This window comes from Ciconia boyciana, chromosome 18 (assembly GCF_034638445.1).
Source record: "Ciconia boyciana chromosome 18, ASM3463844v1, whole genome shotgun sequence".
NCBI lineage: Eukaryota > Metazoa > Chordata > Aves > Ciconiiformes > Ciconiidae > Ciconia > Ciconia boyciana.
In genome coordinates, this window is record NC_132951.1 from 416,888 (window position 1) to 437,738 (window position 20,851).

Genomic DNA, 20,851 nt, shown 5'->3' on the forward strand with positions numbered 1-20,851 from the left:
TGTTCTTTAACAAATCCATGCATCCAATCTGAGGGATCTTAGAGAGGTGCTTACTCATTTTGGAATGAATAGATTACTTCTCTTTATTAGACCACTTTTCAAGGCACTTTTTTCCCAAAGCTTCTAAGAAAAAGGAAAAACTTGTGAGGGAGCTAGAATTTGGTACTGTTTATTTTTCAATATCTTGGATAGTGGTTTAAAAAAGTGGAGCTGGAGAGCTGATGTTGCTTGGTTTATCATTTATCAGAATTATACTGTGAAATAGTTCTGCAGGGTGACCAGAGCCTCGGATGAGCTCTCTTCTACCCCCTTATGTGTACATGAAAATATACGCACAAAACTGACTGGTACAAAGTCCCTGGTACAAATCCCAGAAAATACATTATAAAAGCAAGTAACTCTACTGAACCTTTGGTGTGTGAACTAGCATACGAACCCTGCTATTTCTGATGCGGCAGAATGATGCATGCCTTACCATAAGGGTTCATGTGGTCGCCTGGCATTTGTGGAGGGGTAAGACCCTGCTGAAATGGGTCTGTGCCATAACTGCTTTGATCCATTGCTACAATCTGCTGCTGTGGTGGTGCAAGTGGTGTGTAAGATGTCATCATCCCTTCCATTCGGTTGGACATTACTTCTGCAAAGCAAACAGGAGGGCACAGTCACTGCTTAGGAACAAAGAGGCAGGAGACAGTAGCATCGGTGGCAATACTGAACCCGAGCGCAGAGTGAACACAGCTAGGTGTGTCCTGTCATTCAGAGGAGCCTTCCAAATTTTGTCTGAGAGTACAACCCTGAGCAGTAAGTTGAAAGACTTGTAATTTCTGACTAGGTAATTTCTGGAGCTCCTGGGTGCTGGACCGTATCTTCCCAAAGTCTGTCCTGTGTGTGGCATAGCCCTATTATTCTCTAACTTCTGTTGGTACCAGTTTTTCTGGCTCTGCGTAAAGAGAAGGATTTGAGGCTGCAAGGTCTTGGGAGCTGGAGAACTCAAGAGCATCCACGGAGCAGGAGGGCAAGCCCTGGTGCCTCTGGGCAGCTCCTGCCCCAGCTGCTGGGGCACAGGAGGGGCTCCCTGTGCCTTGGCTGTGGCAAGGCACGCCCTTGCAAGCAGCCTGCAGGTGCCGAGCTGAGCATGGTCCCCCTTTCTTTAGGAGGAGTGGGCCTCCTGGAGATTTCCTCCAGTGAAAGTGCCTCTGTACTGCACGCTTCTTCTAGAAAGGAGGTAACAGCTTCTGTGTAAGCACCTCCAGGGTCTGGCCCCATGGGAGAACTCTGGGATAGCCTGGGCTGGGCACTCAGACACAGCACCTCTGTGTGTTTCCACCGAGGACCGCACACATTATCCACAGTCTTGTGCATGCCCTGTATGGCTGTACTGAAGACATTATGTGGGAATGGCACTTCAAGAAACCTTGCAGATTCTTTTCCCCTTGCTTTGCCTTCATCACAAATCCCCTACCTTGCCCTAGTCGCTGCGAGTTTTGTTGCTCCTGCTGCTGCTGATGCCTTCGTGCTAGTTTTTTCATCTGAATAAAAGAGGAAGAACAGAAGAATCTCATTGCTCTGAATGCAACAATTTTGTTTCCTTACAAAACTCTCTGCAAACACCGAATCAATGAATACAGACCATTTATATTCACGCACACACCACTGTGGGTTCAATTTCATTTCTAAGCTTAAGCATTTCAGTTTCCAGTTCATATTTGCATGCACAATTTACTCCCAACCTCATGTTGCTTTGAGCACATGAACTTAATGTCTGTGTTTGAAAGTTGCCTTTCTTGTATGGATGTAGACAGCAGCACATGCACAATCTGTAGAGTTCAGTCCCTGGGATCTCTGTGGCACGTACTACGTCTAGGGGGAGGGGGAAATCTGTGTTGGAGGACAATTTGCGTTTTACTTTTGAGAACTTGACAAACAACCTACCTTTGCTCTTTGGTTTTGAAACCAGACTTGGACTACTCGCACACTGAGTCCTGTTTCAGCGGCTAGTGTTTCTCTGACCTACAGGAGGAAATGTTTAATGATGTAATTTTTTATATATTTTAAAAAACTAACCAGTTATGTTAGGCGGAATATGTCTGTACTTGCAATAAAAACTGCATATAGAGAATTACTTTTAAAAATTACTCGTATTTTTGCATAGTTAGTTCAAGTTCTGCCCTTCATTTTGCTACCAGTTTCATAAGTACTGAACAAATAGTCTGAGCTGCATAAAATGACACTAAGTAATTTCATTATTTTTATTTTACCCATAAAACAGTTCTGTGCAAAAAGATACAACTTTGGCTGTGAACACTTTTTATATTGTCGAGGTACAATTTCATACTTTAAAATGGCAAAAAGGCACATTGCACTGTCCCAAAAGACGCACTTTGTACGTCAGCAGGAGAATGTCACTTTTTGCAAAAATGACAGCTTTCAGGATGCAACTCCATTTTTTTCCAATCAAACTTAGGAGGAAACAGTTACCTGGGTTGCTTTTCACAAAGATTTGATTTTCACCAGCTTCATCAGTGAAGCAATACGTTCTATCTTTCCCTAGCTGCTTATAAACAAGATCAACAGCAAGGTTAAGTTTCATAGAAAAGCAAGACTGGAAGGACAAGTAGTGGGACCAAAGCCGAGCACCCGTCTCACTAGATAGTGACCCCCTCTGTGGTGGGAAGGAGAAGGGCAAAAGCCACTTGTTTACCTGGGCTCTGGCAGTCAAAGACTACTCCATGGTTTATAAGAACCAAATATTTTTGTTCAGCAGGAATCAGTCATGGAGCTGCTCTACCTACTGCGAATATCCAGAAATAACAATGAGCTGGTCCTAAGCTGCTGATCGCTCCAGGCTGAGACGCTACTTGGGTGAGCATCGCCATACGCTGGCCTGGTTTCTGTATTCACTCCAAGGCACCTGCTGCTGTCCGGGAAGGGGCAGGGGGCTATCTGGAGCTGTGGCCTGACCCTGCCACCCCCATGGCCTGGTGTCAGTGCTGACTTCAGGTCCCTGATGAAGCACCTACCTTCCTACAGGGCTTGGAAGACACTTCAAAGGATGCTTTGAACGCTCGTCTCTGCTGCGTCGTAAGTATTGTCCTTGGTCGTTTAGGTCTTCTTGGGTCCTTCCCATCGTCACTTCCTTTTCCTTGGGTTACTTGTCCTTTGGTGGGCTTAACATCTCCGTCTTCATCATCACTTTTAACTGGTGAAAAATAAACAGGATATAAAATTGTACTTGTACCACCAAGACAACAGGGTGTTCGAGAACTGCTCTTCAGCTGCCAAGCTAGTCAACAGGTTCAACTATTATCCCGTGTTTATTTGAATACCTAAGGTAACTACAGGCAGGAAGAGACTGTCTTAGATTTGTGTGCACTTCCTAAATCAAATGCCACAAAAGCATAAAAATGTGTTTAACTTTTAATTGAGGGCATGGGACTGATCAGGGGATGGAAATTCAGCATATGCTTCAATATTTCCAGGAATCGGGAGAGAGAGACTTTGTGCCCTTCCAGCATCGCTTGGTCCGCTGTGTGCTGACCTGCTGCAACCACACCAACTGACACATGCTTTTCCCTTCACAGCAGAGCGGCATCTTCTCCTGACGCGTGAACTGCAGACAGGTACTACTGCCGCACCGCGAGGGCAGCAAAACAGTGTAAATGCAAATATCACAAAAACATCTCAAAGTCTGTTTAGCTAAATATAGTGTAGATTCCAGTTACTGTTCTGAATATTTTGAAGCTCTAGAGATAATATTAAATATCATCTTTGCCATCTCATTTCTGCATCCCACAGAAAACATCAGTATCCTTTCTCTGTGTATGTCAATGTGTCTATACGTGCGTGCAAAAATGTCTCTTTCTTGCTAAATACATACAAGTATATATGTGCTTGTGTAGACCAAATAGATTATTTGTATTTTCTATAGTTAAATTCTGAATATTCGGTGATATATAATCTGGTGGTAATAATCTGGTGATATGACGTGTGTTAGTATATTGTACCGGGAAATCTCAATCACAGTGGCAAAGGTTGAAGAGTAAGTACAAATTTTTTGGTGAAAAACAACTTTTCAACTCAGCATATTTTATTTCACCAGACTACTGATTTTTCTTCCAGAAATCAATATACTATTATAGGGACTTCAACATGAAGAAACACACTGCAATTTTTATATACTCAAAGATTATGTTTGGGGAATTAACAAATTAGACTTTAATTCATTTTAGGGTCTGATTATTATGCACCTAGCAATCTAATCACCTTTTACTTTAATAAGCATCTTTTGCCTAATGATTAAAGAGAAGTTCAGTCATTTTAATAACCATGACATTATTAACTTTCCAGCATGCCATTTCTAAGGAAAGGTTTGTGAGGATTAATATTGCTCATTGGAGAGTTACTTTTGTGTCCAGTGGATAAATATTTGATTGGAGAAGGACACATTCTCAGCCAGGGCTACATGAAATCATTTGCTCTCACACAGGCATCTGGGAGATCTGTGTTTTCAATGTATTAGACAATGGGAGAGAAAACATCCCATTTAATTTGTCAACTTGTTTTTCAGGTTTGGGTTTGGCTAACAGAGAATAATGAGGAAAAAAAAGCATCTCCAGGAGTAAGAAACCACCCCTTGTGCCAAGGGGAAATGAAATTGAAACCAAGGTTGTTTTGTGCCGCTGTGGTAGCTTACTGCTGATCACCAAATACAAAATCTGGTCCTGAAGGAAAGCCCACCCATGCCCAAAGCAGATCTGAAACGCAGCCGGCTGCAAACAGCAGCCACCAGTGCCCGCGTGGTGAGTGGGGAAGGCAGGGGAGGAGGATCCTCGTGGCCATCGCCGCAGTGCGGGGACGGCCCCGCACAGGCAGCTTTTCTAAGGGGCTTTGTCTGGACACAGACAGGTGGAGAGCAGGATGCTGAAGTTGGCAATGAGAGAATGACACGCTGAAGGGCAAGAAGGAAGCTCGCATGCCTCGGGCAAATTCACAAAGAGCCCGAACCCTGCGACATGAGATTTACAGAGCAGAGCACTCAAGGTCCTGCAGATACAGTATGGCAATAAATAACATGCTGCTCCAAGAAAGGCCCGGTCCCACACGTTCTGCTGAGTCAGCAGTGACCTTTGTCTTGCAGCATTCCTGACGTGAAAATATACATTTCAGCAATGTGGAGAATATGGCTCTCAGATTAGAGATTAAGGATAATTACTGCTCCTAGCAGAATTGGAATATTGCATTTTCCCATAAACCAGAGGCAAACATTCATGTCATTTGTACACTTAATGGAACGGTAATTGTTGATTTTCTTAGACGTTTTCTTGGGAAACAAGTGCACAATTATGATGGCTGGCAGCAATTTGTGTACATGCTGTCTCTAGTCTTGGGATCAGCCAGGGCACACTGGCAGCAGGAGGTTTCCAGTCTCCTTGAGTGCACATGGCACAGGAAGGAGGCAGCCCGTCTCTCCTGGAACCGCCTGTGAGCCTGAAAGCCAGTCCTCACTGTAACCACTGCTAGGTCCCCTGGGTTTTGGACTGGAGAACCCAAATCCAGCGTGTGAACTATTTGTCCTGGGCAGTACTATGTTTCCAGCCCTGGACAGACAGCAAGTGGCTTTTGCTCACTCTCTTTTAAAACCTTCCCTAGGAAATGAGTGGCAGAAAGGAAGTATCTGTCTCTCCATCACTGTGAAGAACTCAGGGAAGACACCCATCAGCTGCTATCAGGTGTGAGGGCCTCACTGTCTTCTTCAGGAGAAGGCAAAGGCTCTGGTCACAGTATGGTGACCTTCTGCCTTAACTCCCAGGCCAAGTGGTGCAGACTCTTGCAGTCATACTGTTCAAACGCCAGGTCCCCCTGAAGAGAGAGGTCACACTGCAGATTAGTAGTAGTGCATTTTAGTAAGATATCAAGCCTGTTGTCCCTTGATCCTAAACAGTTTGCATTCATCAGGAACAGCACAGGACCTCAAGGACACCCTGGGAGATCTGTAACAGGCAAAGTTTGCAAGTCTCGCTTCTGTACTATATGCAGCGTACAAACCGTAGCGGAGCTATCCTTGGGACAACACATAGATGATCTTCTAGGTTGACACCAGAATGGGGCTCAGACACGAAACAGCAGGCAGGCAACAGAGATGATCAGAAACTAGAGCCTTAGTAGCACAGAAAAGACATACTGGCAGGGAGAAGTCTGGATGGAAGTCAGGAGAGCCAAGCATTGTACCTGGCCTGAAAGCATCCAGGGACAGACTCCCCTAAACTCCTCATTCAAGTTACTGCTTTTTGTTTTTCTTTTTGTGTGAGCCCCCTTGCCTGCTGTAACGGGAGTGGACACCCTGGCTTCCTGCACTGCACGTGCTGTTGCTGCAGCACAAACCCATGTATTGGTTTCTTTCAGATTCTTGTCAGTACTTCTGTGTTGTAGCTTTTCTTGAAGTTACTGTTTGATTGGCAGAGAGAATACTCTTGAAAATCGTATTACTACTTTGCCCATTTTCCTAGCTCAGTGCTGAAAGTGTGTGTGCAGAAGATCCCCTGAAAAATATGTTAAGTGGATGGAAGAATGCCTATGGAAAACAGCACACTTTGAATGAGGCTGCAGGTAACTGAAGTCAGTCTAATTCACAGTTTGTGATCTTACAGAAAAACACCCTGATGAAAACAATAATTTTTTTGTCCTTTACTAAGCAGCCAGTTAAGGAAGGGAGTCAAGTTAGGGAAAACAGACTGCAAGGAGGGATTTTTTTCAGCTGTGCCTGCTAATTTGCATGGGTGGCATGTGCATATAGATAAGTGGATGTGTAAATGGATATACTTTTCTATAAGAAAGCTCTACAAACCCTTGCGGCTTTTCCACTCAGAGCAGGTGTGGGAAAAGCTCACCTGAGTCTGAGTCGTCTGGGCTGACCGAGCTCAACAAGTCTTTCTCTTTTTCATAGTCACTTTTGCAGAGCAACTGCCCTTCCTTAAGAACAAATTCGTCCCCTTTCCTCAGCTGTCGTTCGCAAACGCAGCAGCAGAAGCAGCTTAAGTGGTAAACGCACTCCAGGGCTCTCATCACGAATTCTGTTGGGGCGATCTTTTCCATGCAGCCACTGCACTTAGCCGCAAACAGCCTGTAAGAAAGAGAGGCAGGGAAGTCAAAGGGAATGTCAGATCATACGCTGCATGAATTTAAATACAGCAAATTCTTTAATTTAACTACAGATCAGCTTGGCTCATGCTTCTGCACACTGGGAGACTTGCATCCTTAGTCTTGGAAACATCACAGGCATGCAATTTATTCAAATCTCAATCCCTTTGGTCTAGAGATTCCCCAAATCACCTTTGCTGGATAAAAAAGCCACTAAGACTTGTCCTTATCTCACTGTTTTGTTCCTCTTCAAAAAGAGAAACAAAAAGGAGCTCTCAGAGTTTGGATCACTTGTTCAAAACCAAATGTATTTTAATTCACCTTTTAGAGGAAGGGGCCAATTCACGCTTTGTTTTATACAGGCTCTCTGGTTTCAGCACGTAAACCCTATTCTGAATAGATTTCATGACTTTCCATTTTTGGTATTGTCTGTCTCTGAGGAGGCTGATAAATGAACACAGAAACAAGCATGAAAACTTAGTGCTATTGCTGAGGAGAAGACGACACACACACACACGCAATCGCACACATGCAATTGATAAAGAGAGGAGTAAAATAACACGGCTTTTCTTTGGATGTTGAGTTATTCCAGAACAACCTGTCTCTGAAGGGAGTACTGTGCATTTTAAATGGTGTGAAACATCCTTTGGCAGAGATAGGCAGTGATACAATCTGCTAAATTACCACTATAATCACAGGCTCTAGAATATACACTGTATTCCAGACTAGTTCTTATTAAACCTTTATAAACCCCCTCTTTCATCCATCATTAATTTTCTAAGATAAAGTTAGAATGATTTAGATTAATTTTATTTTGCTTTTCTAATGGCAACTGGGAATCTCCCTAAGTGAGCTTTTAGGAAGAGGGCTGCTTCAAATAAAGATGAATAGCTAAGTTACGTCCCTGTATCAGACAGCGGGCTTGGTGATTTGAAATTCAGTGTCTTTTATGGCAATACATCAAAGTGCAAGGTGCATTAATATTTACATTTCGGCAATGAAATTAACACAACTGCACCCATGTGCTCGCAGGAAAAAAGGAGATTCCGCCTTTTAGGATGGGGTACGCTGATTTTATTTTTTTTCACCCTCAAAATTATCCCCTTTTTTATAAAAGGCGACTATCTTCAATTTTAGAAGGCACAGGCTGTAGTAGTTACTGATTCCTCCAAAGCCTCCATTTTGTCTGAGCTGAGAAGTACAGCAAAATGGCAGTCACTAGCTCCTCAGCAAAACGATGGAGTCACAGAATGGGCAGGAGGAAAAAGAAAATGTAAATACATTTGCATACGCCATCCAAAGAAAGGCTGAGCGCCCAACAACTTGTGGGTTTCCCCCATCTGTATCTTTCGATCTAATAAGAGAGATCTACACTATTAACCTTGCTGGCTGGGTGCGTACCTTTGCACAACCACAGCCACGAGGTAACGGCTGCGCATTGTACCAGCCGCGCGGGGTGGCCCGAGTGGCTCTTTTTTGGGTACGCGTTTAATTAAATCTATGAAAGGGAAACTGATGCCACGCAGGACCCACAGCCACTGCTGGTAAACAGGCCATCTTATTTCATACAGCCTATTGGGTTTGTCTGCAAGGTTTTTCTTCTGTTAGACGCAAACTTTAACAGAAAGAGAGAAATAGGATTTTAGGTTCTGACTGGTGAACATCACAAAAATATGACAATGCTTTAGCTAGCAAATTCATAAGCAGGAAATATTTTTATCTATACACGGTAACAGATCTGAAAGGAGTAAACCCAAAGGGAAAAAAAGAGCAAACGGATTTTAAGCACTTTAAAAAGTTGTTTCTATTTAACTGCTTAAACCTATTTGACTCCGTTTAATTAAGCTTGTCTCTTTTGTCTGAAGACTGTTGCTACGATGGAGCACACTTAAAGACTCCGAAGATCAGCAGATGCGGCGTGAAGGCATCCGGCTCCCCGAACGGGCACGGGGTCGCGGGCACGGCGGTGACAGCTGACCCGTGCGCGCTCCGGAGCGTCCGGTCGCTGCCGCCGGCGGGGATGGGACGGGCCCAGCTCCGACGGCCGCAGGCGGACCGGCCGGGCCGGGAAACGCGGCTGCTGGTGCCGCGCCTGCAGCCTCCAGGCTCCGGGCTTCGTCTGCGTTTCACGGCAGCGCTGCCGGTCTGAGAAACGCCAAGAAAGAGCCTGCAGGCAGGGGCGGCGAGCCCGCCCCGCCGGCCCGGCGGTCTCGCCTGCGAGCCGTCGCCCTGCCGCTGCGGTAACGGGGATGAGCCCCGGCACCGCGGGCGCGCTGCTGCCGAGGCTGGCGCCGGGCGGGGGGGCGGCTCCGCCCGGAGGCGCGCGGGTCCCGGGAAAGGCTGCGCAGGGCGGTTTTCCGCAGACGGAGCGAGCGCAGGGTGCCTGCTCCGCCGGCCCCTTCGCAGGCAGACGGCAGGAGCCGGGCTCCGGCAGCACCGAAGGAAGCATAAGGGCTTCTTTCTCCGCCGAAGGGGACACTGGCGGAGGGGCCGGCCCCAGCAGAGCGCGCCCGGCTCCTGCCGCCGCAGCACCCGCTCCCGCCGGCCGGGGCGGAGGGCAGCCGCAGGCAGCGGGCAGGCAGCTTCCCACCCCCCCCGGAGCCTTTGCCTGGGCCGGGGCTGGCGCCGGGGGCAGCTGCAGCGGGCGGCGCGGGCGCGCCCGGGGCCCGAAAGGAGCGGGCCGGACGCCGCGGTGACCGGCCACGGCCACGGGAAAGGCCGGGCTGCCTGCGGCGGCCACGAGCTGTGCCACCGCCCGGAGACAGCGAAAACACGAGTGTAGCAGGGTTTACAAATCCTCTTGAGTAGGAAAGCATATGCCCCCTTCGCGCTTCTTCTAACCGGGACATAAAATGAATCCGCTTTCTGCTTCGCCTTGTGCCATGGGGCGCATTGGGCACCTGGGTAGCACCTTCGCTGTCAGACTGCTTTACTGAGTGTTTGGGGTTTTCTTCCTTTTCTTCAAAATAAAAGATGTCTAACACAAATAGAAAATATTTTGCGTTATTTATCGGCAATTGACTATTGCCACAAAGATGGTGCTTTCACAGCAATGTTTCTAAAGGCAGCCTTTCGGTTATAATGAATTACATGGTCATCAATGTAGTATTAACTCACTCCAATTAACATTAAATTGGCCTGACAATACTGCACGGACTTCGTATCTTTAATTTGTCCGCTGTCAACATACGAAAATTCCGTACTCCGTACTCGGGTACTCTTTGCATTATAACGTGCACTCACACAAATACACACACGCATACTGCACTCTGTTGGATTTAATACTGACATTAGAAAATCTTCATTAAATCTATCTTATAAAGTGTTTATAGGTATTTTTTCAGCTTCCAGAGAGTAACCCAAGGTTATGCACTTTTTTTGCACAAGGCAATCTCACAACAGGAAACTAATCTTGACAAATGACCAGACTTTGATATCTGTGATCTAAACCACTGCTCATTAGACTGTTCATTTTATAAACGAATGGTAATAAACCTGTTGAGAAGTGTAGGATAGCAGGAATACTTTACAGATCACCCCTTTACAGGTTTCAATCAAAGCCATAAATTTGAAGGGGAGCGTGCAGATATTCTGTGCTGAGACAAAGACTCTGTCCCATACCAACCACATTTAAAGAAATCTTTCTTTTGCTTTCTATACATTTTACAAATAATTTGCATAACTCCAACTTTTTACCCCCATGGCTGATTATCTCCAGCTCTCTTAAGTTAATGTCAAACCTCAAAATCCTTGGACTTGTTAAAGTATGTGGAGAGTGGAAATCAAATGCCTTTATTAGAAGCCCCAGGAAATCTCCAACTCCTAAGCACAACGAAAACATTCCAAAGAAAATTGTTCAAAGAGGACAAAGGAGAAAAGCAGAACAAGAAAACCTTGTTTTGAATCAACGATTGCAAGAGTTTTATAAATAAATTCTGTTGCCTGGACAATTTTGAAAGACAACTCAATAGGTTTAGGAGTTTTTAAGTGTGTTTGCCTCTATGCCTGAAACACTTGGGGGATTCAGCTGAGCTAAAGCTTGGAACAATGGCCTGTCTGTCCATCCGAGCGTTTGCAATCATTGCTGCAGAGCAACTTTACAGTACTAGATAGTCAAAAAATCTTCACCAGCTAAAACTGGGTGAACTTAAATTAATTTTGCATATATATTAGGGGCAATGAAAACGCTAAGACATGTGGTCCTGTCTTTAAACAGTAGATGAAAACGTTCACCAGCGGAAGAGGCCATAAAGATTTTATTTGTTGGGATATCCCTGTGAAGTCAGGCTGAATCAGTAATCCTTAGAAACAACCACAGTTACATGATCCATGGTGCCTTCCTGCATGGGCACGACCATCTGGTGTTTAATACGTACTACTGATTTATTATCTCTCGCGTAGTTATCTTGCAGTAAGTTTGACCCTGCTATGCTCCTGAGAATCACGGTTCTGCTGTTTACTCTTCTGATGTCCTGACAACCCACCCTTTACCTTTCTATTGCTCACCCAGGTCCTTCATTTCCTCCTGTCTGTGGGCAGATAGATTTTAATTGTTTTATTATAACTAATTTAATCTGTGCTGAGAGATCTCCATGTGCAGTGTGAAATTTGCTGTTCATATTAAGTGTGGTTCAAGAGGTTTGTTATACAGGACAGAGGTATAAAAATAGACTAATTCAGTCAGGTTGTTTATTTACTGGACCTCTGCCATGAAGCAGTAAATAGGAAGTTATTAAGCCGTGTTTGATATATGCAAGAGGACAGATGCTGCTGTCTACCTATCAGAGACGTTAAATCATTTTAGTTTCTATGTTATTCTGACATTATGTGTCGCATGAAACCATAGCAGATACCTGGCTTTGCTTTATTTAATAAATATGCAAAGGTGGCGGTCACAAGCTTCTGTCAATATTGTAGGTATAGTCTCTAGCTCTGGCACTTTTCTTTCTGATAATAGCCTCTATATGGCGTCCCTACCGTGCCTATATAGCCAGCTGGGAGTTCGCTTGGCACTCGTACAGTACGAAATATGCTAGAGCTGAAGTAAAATATATTATGCTTTTCACACAACTGAGTTTTATTAAGAGAAGAAATTAAATTACTAATGAATGACATCTGTTACTTGTTCTTTGGGAGAAATTTTGATACTTCCGTCTTCTTTAGATGACATAGAAGGGGGAAAACACTGTGCATGGGGGTTTTTTCCAGCATAGGACTTGAACATTTTTGTAGCGTCTTACAGCTCATGGGTGCTTATAAAAAAGAAAAACTGTTGCTTGGTTACACTGAATTCTGAACATTCAAAACATCTCAAATGCACTAAAGCAAAACAGAAATATTATAATTTTATTATCTGAAAAAAAAGAAACCCTAAAAAAAGAAACAATCCATTTTAAATATTTTCCCTGCAGAAAAAATAATTACATAGTTTATTAAAGCCAATTTCATAGCTGAAATTTCAGTAAAAGAAAGCTAATTCCCTTTCACCGAGTAGTAATAAAACATGCCCCAAAATTAAAAGTTTCTAGAAAAAAAAAGTAATATTTAGAGAGAAACTAAAACAAAGAAACCTTTTTCTTCTTCAGGGAGAACTGAAGAAAATATTTATTAACCCTCTGTCCACAGGTGCTGTAGTAAGAACATCAACCACGGGTGAAAGCTTGCGTTTAAAGCTGGACTTCACAATGTGGATTTGGATTCACAGGTTAAAATGTAGCATATCTGGGTACTGAGTTACTTTTTCCTCCTGTGAACATTTTACCTGTATTTTCATGAGAAGTGCTGTACTGCCATGCAAAGGCAACATAATGGATAAAAGAACGATAGGGACCACACGTTATCCCATGCTAAGTGAAATCTTGCTCTGAAGCTGGTGGGAGTTTGACCATGGACATTGTCAGAGCCACAAGCTCACGTAACCGCTCTGTCCACCAAAGACAGGCCCCAGGCAGCATCACAGCATGGCCATACCCAGACGATGGCTTGTGTCACAGCCATATCCACAAAAATATTACCCTTTGTTTGATTTCCTTCCCACTGGAATAAGAGGAAGAAGTCCCATTTGCCTCAATAGGAGCAGGATTTGGTTCATTTTCAAACTCTGCTTCCTATTAGCGGCAGGGACAGCAACGCTGCGTGCACCTCTGTGCCACGTGGCAGTCCCAGCCGGACCACCATCACTGGCCTCTACTGCAGCAGCAATGACAACTGCCAAAAAGCCTCCTGCTCTGCATTAATTTTCTCTCTTTACATAGTTTCAACAAAGGAAAAAAGTTATCTGCGGACAGCAAACTGACATCCCCTCTTGAGCAGAGCTCAGGACCCCGCAGGATCCCCGCAGCCACTCCACCAGCGAGGGCCTATCCAGAGGGACCTTCGTGTGGACCAGCCGCTCCCAGCTCCCTCCCAACACGCCAAGACAGCTCTCGGCTGCCACCTGCTCTGATGGGGCGGGTGTTTGGCAGGGGAACGGACTGGGACAGCCGCCCCCTCACGTGGTGACAGGCGACTGCTCGTCACCTTCTTGAGAGCTCCTCAGGCCACTGGGCACAGGACTCCCCAGCCACCCGGTACCCAGCCCCAGCTCCTGCACCTGAGGCATCTCAAAATCCCTTCCACGGGCGGGCCCAGCATTCGCTGGCCACACCAAAGCTCTGTGCACTGGCAGTTCCGGGGTCGGAACCATGATGCTGAGACAAATGGAAAAGACCCAACGAATGGATTCACTAAAATGCATAAAGACACGCAGAACTCAAAGCAGCCATCCTAACGTAACTTGCTCAAGTGGGGCCTGAATGACCTAAAAAGTTACCTCTTTCTTAACTATAAAGTAAAACACAAAATGTAAAGTGCAGACGAGTTTCTTGCTTCAAGCAGAATGTGACAGAATGGATTCTTCTCTTTGCTTAATTTTCATCCCTTAATTGACCACTTTGTTCAACTTCCATCACTGCCATGCCGTTCTATTTTATAGCATTTTTCCTTACAACACTTTGATGGAAAAATTTATGAAGAATCGAATTATTGCTGTTAGAAGGGAATTAAAACAATTTTTCATTTACAAAGTCACTGATATTGCTCTACTGTGCTCCACCTTTGGGAATCCAATTGCTCTTCTCAGCTACTCCCATTCCTCTTTATAGCACGGCAATTGCACTGTACAGATTATGGCTGCAATTTTCTCCTAATCTGTTCTGTAGAATAGAAACTGTTATAAAAGTTAGGGGCGCCAATTGAATTGATAAAGCCAGGGCTGCAATTAAGAAGCCTAATGGATTAACAAAATAGGATGATTTTGTTAGAATTATATTTTTAGGCAGTGCAAACATTTGGGAAATAATGTTATTTTTGTCTACGAGTTTAAAAAAGGCTAAACCAGCTTCTGCTGTTGTGCTTTTTGTATTGCTTCACATTTTACTGAAGTGCTATAAAAGCACAGTACGTGCTGGGGAGTTTGTACTTCTGCTGCAACTCTGCTGAGCTAGGTCATTACCGAAAACCAATGTTTTTTTCATTTTTCTTCCTTTGGACTTTTATTCACTTATTTACACATATTAAACTAAATCCATCTTTATTTCCTACCTGTACAACCTCACTGATCTCCAGTGGGCGAAAGGGCTCGCGCTCTGCATGGAGAGGGGGCCTTATTTCATAGCCCAGCTCTGTGCCAGGGCCGCCTGTCTCCAGCGTGCCGACTATTCACTAGTCTGATGAGACGTCTTATCCTTCTTGTTCACTAAGTGGCATACTGAATTTACAGTTGCCTTTGAATTTACATCACCGACAACACAGGGAAATTCTTCTAATATAATTTTTATATGAAAATTCACCCTAAAGGCCCTATAAGCAGGGAAATTGTACTGTTGGTGATTCACTGCCCCGGCCTTCACTTTTACAGAAAAAAATAATCATGTGTCAAAGCAATTCAAATGTAATTTCTAAGTTATTTCTTGGCTGGCAAGAATGACTTAGGGAAAGAATTTACATAGAGCCTTTCCTCTCAACTAAGAACATTAAGAGGAAGAAACGTTATTTGCCAGTATAAAACAAAATAACTTCCTGTGCCTGCTGCACTGATGCTGTACGAGAGCTTGTGCCCAAACCCATCAGCACAGCCAATTTAGCAACTGATTTGCAAGGGAAAGATACCTTAGTCCTGTGGTGTTAATGTCTTTTCAGTGGGGGGTCTATTGCCAGCTTCTCCAAACTCATCAACACAATCTATTATTAATACCCAGAAAGGCTTTATAGTATCTTTATAGCACAAGGCAATGAAAGCTCTGTGGTGTAATCTGTTATCTATATTGCAAAAACATGTGAAATAAAACAAAACATAGACACTTCATAAACAAAATGTTTCATCTGTTACATCTCTCTGCCTCTCCTATATATAAAGCAGTAGGGTGCAGGAAAGGCATTCAGAGAGATTTGCTGTTAGATACAGGACTGGCTTCTTTTTAAATTTTATTTGTAATGTGACAAACTTTAAGCTGAATTAAAATTTCTGCTTCTTTCACGGAGATGAAAATGTTTGGATCTTTGCAAAATTAGGCTGCATTTATTCGTAGAGCAAAGGGTTTCAGGAGCAAAATACAGCATCTAAAAATCCTGAAGGTAAGCTCTTTATGATACGGCAATGGTATCATAAAGAGGAAAATACAGCATCTAAAAATCCCGAAGGTAAGCTCTTTATGATACGCGATGAGCCGGTCAACACAACGTAAGGATGCAGCTGTGGAGGGGTGAGGAGGGAGGCGCAGCCTCCGCTCCCGCGGCCGCTGAGCACGGTACCCAGGCAGAGGCAGGACCAGGTACTTATGTCAGGGGCATTGCCATGGTAAGAGCTGAAGAATTTGTCTCCAGTAAGCAGCAGCAAAACCAAGTGCCCACTGGCATTTTCCTGGAGGCAGTTATTTCTTTGGAAAGCATTCAAGAACAGAATTTGAGCAGAGTTGGATCTTTTCTTCTGTTACTGATCTACATGTCAATATTTTACATGAAAAGCCCAGAATTACCCTACTCTTAGTCCCTAGGAACAGACACAATTAGAAATACCATTTAACAGCAAGTAAGTAAACACACAGTTTAAAACCCAAGACGATTTTGTTTTGAATAAACAGATTGTAGCAAAGGTGGAACTGAGAAGGGGGTATGGAGAAAGTTTTGTATACTTGGTGCATATATGTTTGCAATACAGTAAGAACCAAAAAAGCCCTCAACATAGGCCTGTGTCTTATTTCCCAGATGCCCTTTTATTTTCTTTGCCTGTTGAAAATAAATTGTTCTTTGTAGTGTTTCTCTTTTCAGTCCGACTGTCAGCTATTATTTTTCTATTTCCTCTTTTTGTCACTTTGCATTATTTTTGGTGCTGTAATTCCCATTTGTTCCCACTCCTATCTTCCTGTCTCCCATTGTTCCATTTTTTAATCCCCAGTTTTACTCTTCTTCGGCTCTTTTTTGGCCCATTCTCAGTAGGGTTTGAGAGAATACCCAGGCGTGACTCCCTGCTATAGCAACCACACCTCCCCAGGAAAGCCACAACAATCTCTTCGGGAGGAGGAAAGTCTTTCACAAGCTGGCAGCAAAAGTAAATCCTTCTTCAAGGAACAAGGAGGATTAGCAGAGAGCAGTGGGCTGCAGACTTAACCCTACCCCTCATTTCTTTAGAGCACCAGTCACTCAGAACCCCGCTGTGATGTACAATTAAACAGAACCCAAAAAAATCCTGAATGACACAAGAGCCAGATTGTGTAAAGGTTTAATTCCACTTTAATACCTTTCCAAGTTCAGAACTCAAAGATAGCAATTTAACCCAAGAATCCCCATCTGAGCATGAAAAGTTGCTGTTTGTCTTACAAAAGTCCCCACTATATTCTGCTCTAAATCATGCTCTATTAGCCTGACCTTTAATGGATGAAATTTTTTTCCCCCAATCATCTCACATAGTTTCTCTTTGCTGTCATTCTTTCACAAACTTTGTTCTTCTGATAAAACAGAAGAGTCTTATCAGAGGCACAGAGCTTTGGGACAAACTCTGTAAAAAGGACCACTGAAAAAGGAAAAGGAACACTAAAAAACACCAAACCCCAAAAACTCAGGCAACTAAAGGTGTGTCCTGCAACGTCTAGGAATGATAATTTATTCTTGTAATGTGGAGTCACTCTTATTAACATCATGTCAATTACTTATTATTGCTATTACGATGGAAAATAAATAGCTCTCTTAATACAGGCTTTTTTGAAGACTCCAAACATCTGATTAATCTTTTTTACGTTAATGAACAGACATCTGATTCATCTTTTTTAAGTTAATGAACAGACTAGCCTAGTTATTCTAGTATGGACGATTACTATAGTTGCTCTATAAACTGAATTTTTAGATGAGCACGGAACTACCAAAATCTCCTAGCTTCTGTAAGGCCAAGTCTTTAGGACTCTGATAGAGTCCTAAAGACAGCTATCAGCATCTGTGTTTGTATTCAGGCTTTGGTAAACCAGACTCTCTAAACCCAGACAAAAAGACTGATCAATAAGCAAGGCCCTATAGCGTGCCCAGACCGTCCTTTTGCCTGCAACATTAGCACAGGTTTGAAGTTATTCCAGCAGTTAAACGTGTATCACACAGGACACTTCCACATGTGTGAAAATGAAATCCCATTAGACACCGACAACATTATTAGGCATGCAAAGAGGATTATTCCCTTAAGCTCACAAGACTGAAAGGTTTGTCTAAACATTTTATTAACTTTTTCAGAATTTTTTTTTAATTAAATGAAAACTTGTAAGTAGGTCAAAGCTGGAAAATACTACTTAACTTTTGGTTATGTGTGTGTATATATGTTATACACAGACATGCACACACACACGCATACAGAGAGAATAAATAGAGATGCCTGTTAGAGAGAAAGTGTACAAAATCCCCACCACATCATATCAGTACGGCATTCCTTTCTTTTGGCAAGAAAATTTGTACGGCTTGGAATTGTTCTATAAAAGCACAGAAATATCCCATGGTATTCCTGAGGGTTCCATAAATGTTTCAAAAAATTAGGTGCTTTGTTGAATATCTGGCTGAAAAAAAATCCCGCTCTGACTGTACTGTCCTTTCTGCAAGGTTGACAAAGCACTTTTTTTTTTTTTACAGAATATTTGCTGAAATAGAATGGTTTGCTCACCAGTAATTCTGAGGTTCTTAAGATAATCTGCTAAAGATAAATAAAGGAACAGAAGCTGTGTCAGTTTTTCCTTCAAGTAAGCAAAATGAAGAACTCCTTGGACACCGTCAGGAACAGGATTGGGCCCTCATTCACAGGTAGGAAGACTTTAGGAAGGCTTAGCTCCATTGAGAGTTCGGTCCTAAACCTATTTTCTACTACTCCCTCACAGAATCCCCAGCTTTGACATTAAAGTGTTGTTAGCTGTGTCTCAAATTGGTGTTGGAAGGAAAACGATTCCTTTTTTGTATCTCACATCAACACACCTCACAATTCACAAAACAGCTTGCACTAGAAGTTTTGCGAACGCCATAGGCGACACTCCAGCACACGCCTGTACGTGCTGGCCGCGAGGGACACGTCAGATGGTCACGTAAGGGGCACGGCTGACCTGCACATGTCTCTTGTTCTCATTTCACTGACAATAGGCATTAAAATATTCAAGATTTGCTTCTAGCACTGCACCAAGCAGGCAGGAAATGTAGAAGCTTGGGTGTACAAGTTAATGAAATATGGTTGGGTGAACATAAGCTCTTCATTTAGACAATAACAGTTACCGCTGCAGTTTCTTTGTACCCGCTTTATGAAAGTCATAAACTCTCCAAAGAAAAGCATGAGCTATTTTACCCTGATGGTCTTTGACTCTCTCTCACTACCTGCTGGCGCAGTTAGAAAGTATGAAGTGCCTTTGAACAGATTACGACCAAGTTAAAGTGTGACAACATCTTAAGCTTTCTCCACATGTTGCCAATGATTTCCAACTAAAGATGTTACCCTCATCACTTCTGCCACAATGATAAGAATCTATAGCCCGCTCACTTGAGGAGATAAAAGCGGTTTAGCTGGAAGTATAAAGTACTCTGACTTGCTAAGCTGAGTGGCTGGCTGTCCCAACCTAGCTGAATTTTTCCTCTACAAAGCACAAAATCCTTATCATTAGGGACTTAAGCTGCTTTTTATTTTGAGACAAAAAGAATACTGTTTATTGGCATCCAACTCAAACCAGCTGTAAACAGTTGCTTTGATGAAGAAGTAGCTACAACTTCAGTATGCCCGAAGGCACATACCCACTGAGTGTCAATCATTAAAGGAAGAATGTAAGGTGTATACAGGGTCAAAAGAAGGCCAAGGGACATTTAAGACCTCAGGGATCCTGGATAGCCCGGTTTGCCTTTAGAACCAAAAGCGGATTTTAGGCTATTCTGCTGTATGACCTTTATCTCAGGAGGCAGCTCTGTGGCTAGGCTCAGCCCCGAGCTACCCACAGGAACAGCAGACTTGCGGTGTTAGGCTTTTCTCCCCAGCGTGACTGTGGAAGCAACACGGCGAGCTTTGATTTGACAGAGCCTAAATGGCTCCAGGATGCTGCACCTCATGACAAACTCAGGATCCACACAGAAGACTTTGACAGCAGAAGTCCTGCTGGTTTCTACAGATATTTGAGTCACAGATGTGTAGGGCACTCTAAGTAATTTTAACTCTTGTATTCACCCTTCTGGTAACTTATTTCTTTCATCAGGAACCACTTTACTGGCTGCAACAACTATTTAAGCTAGAGGTGCCCCACCAACCATTTTGGTGTGAGAATATAAAGTTGTTACAGAATTAAAGATGAAATGGCAAGAAGATCAAAAATTTAATTAAAAGTAAGTTTGAGAATCAACAGCAATCGGTCTGTCATGAAATGTGTTTCTACAGTTATAAATCCTCCTGTAATCAGATACATACCAGCAAACAGCTCAAACCTCAGGACAATTCACAGATTCTGTTTGGAAAACAGTCGCTCTTGGATGTGGACTTGGAAGGGGTTCATAGTCATCTGAAGAAAGCAAAATAGTCCTATTTTTGTCATACAGTTCACTCTGAAAGTGCCAGCTCTTTCGTGTTTCCTGGAGTGGGCTAGTCCAGTTACTGCTGTCATCAAGAGTCAGATTAGGTCTCAAGCAAATAAATGCACAAATGGTGTGGGTTTCTTACATATCCCTGCTTGTTCACATGACACTTTAATGTCTTTGTTTGGACAGCAGTACCTACACTAAACACGTTCTCAACACAGAAAACATACAAATACTGGCCCCAGAAATGTAAATTTAAGAGAGAAATGGTCGTGGTTTGAGAGGTGAAATGGCTCCGTTGTCGATGGGCCCCTGATTTCTCAATTGCAAAGTTCAACACAAGTGGGGAAAAAAAAGCCCACTTCTTACAGATTCCCCATAAGGAAGTTCACACTGTCTCCGTTCACACCATTCCCTGATACAGAGAAATAAAATAGGCTAATGGAGGGGGCAGTGAAGAGGTATCGTGCTGCCTGACACCGGGGCTAGCTTCAGGTGCTGGCATGGCCTCCTCCACGCCCTGGGCGCGGGGCGAGCCGTGGGGACGGAGGCTCCTGCGGGACCCCACCTCGTGGCTGCAGCAGCTGAGGTGGCTGCTGCCTCCAGGCATCCTCCCAGCCGTACCCTGCAGATCGCCATCCCCAGCAGCAACAGCAATACCCGTCTG

The 20,851-nt window shown here is 43.7% G+C and overlaps 1 protein-coding gene across 2 annotated transcripts in view; it reads right to left on the bottom strand.

The window, feature by feature from the left end:
• The window catches only part of LMX1B (LIM homeobox transcription factor 1 beta), a 110,542-nt gene that overhangs the window by 6,994 nt on the left and 82,697 nt on the right, over window positions 1-20,851 (bottom strand). The window contains exons 3-8 of one of the 2 annotated variants that reach the window (XM_072883251.1): window positions 7,459-7,581; window positions 6,888-7,120; window positions 3,021-3,199; window positions 1,933-2,010; window positions 1,463-1,529; window positions 476-637 (exon numbers count right to left, since the gene is read on the bottom strand). In XM_072883251.1, the coding sequence (XP_072739352.1) occupies window positions 476-637; window positions 1,463-1,529; window positions 1,933-2,010; window positions 3,021-3,199; window positions 6,888-7,120; window positions 7,459-7,581 (842 nt within the window). The remainder of the gene's footprint in view (window positions 1-475; window positions 638-1,462; window positions 1,530-1,932; window positions 2,011-3,020; window positions 3,200-6,887; window positions 7,121-7,458; window positions 7,582-20,851) is intronic. The other variant, XM_072883252.1, reaches the window with a different exon arrangement.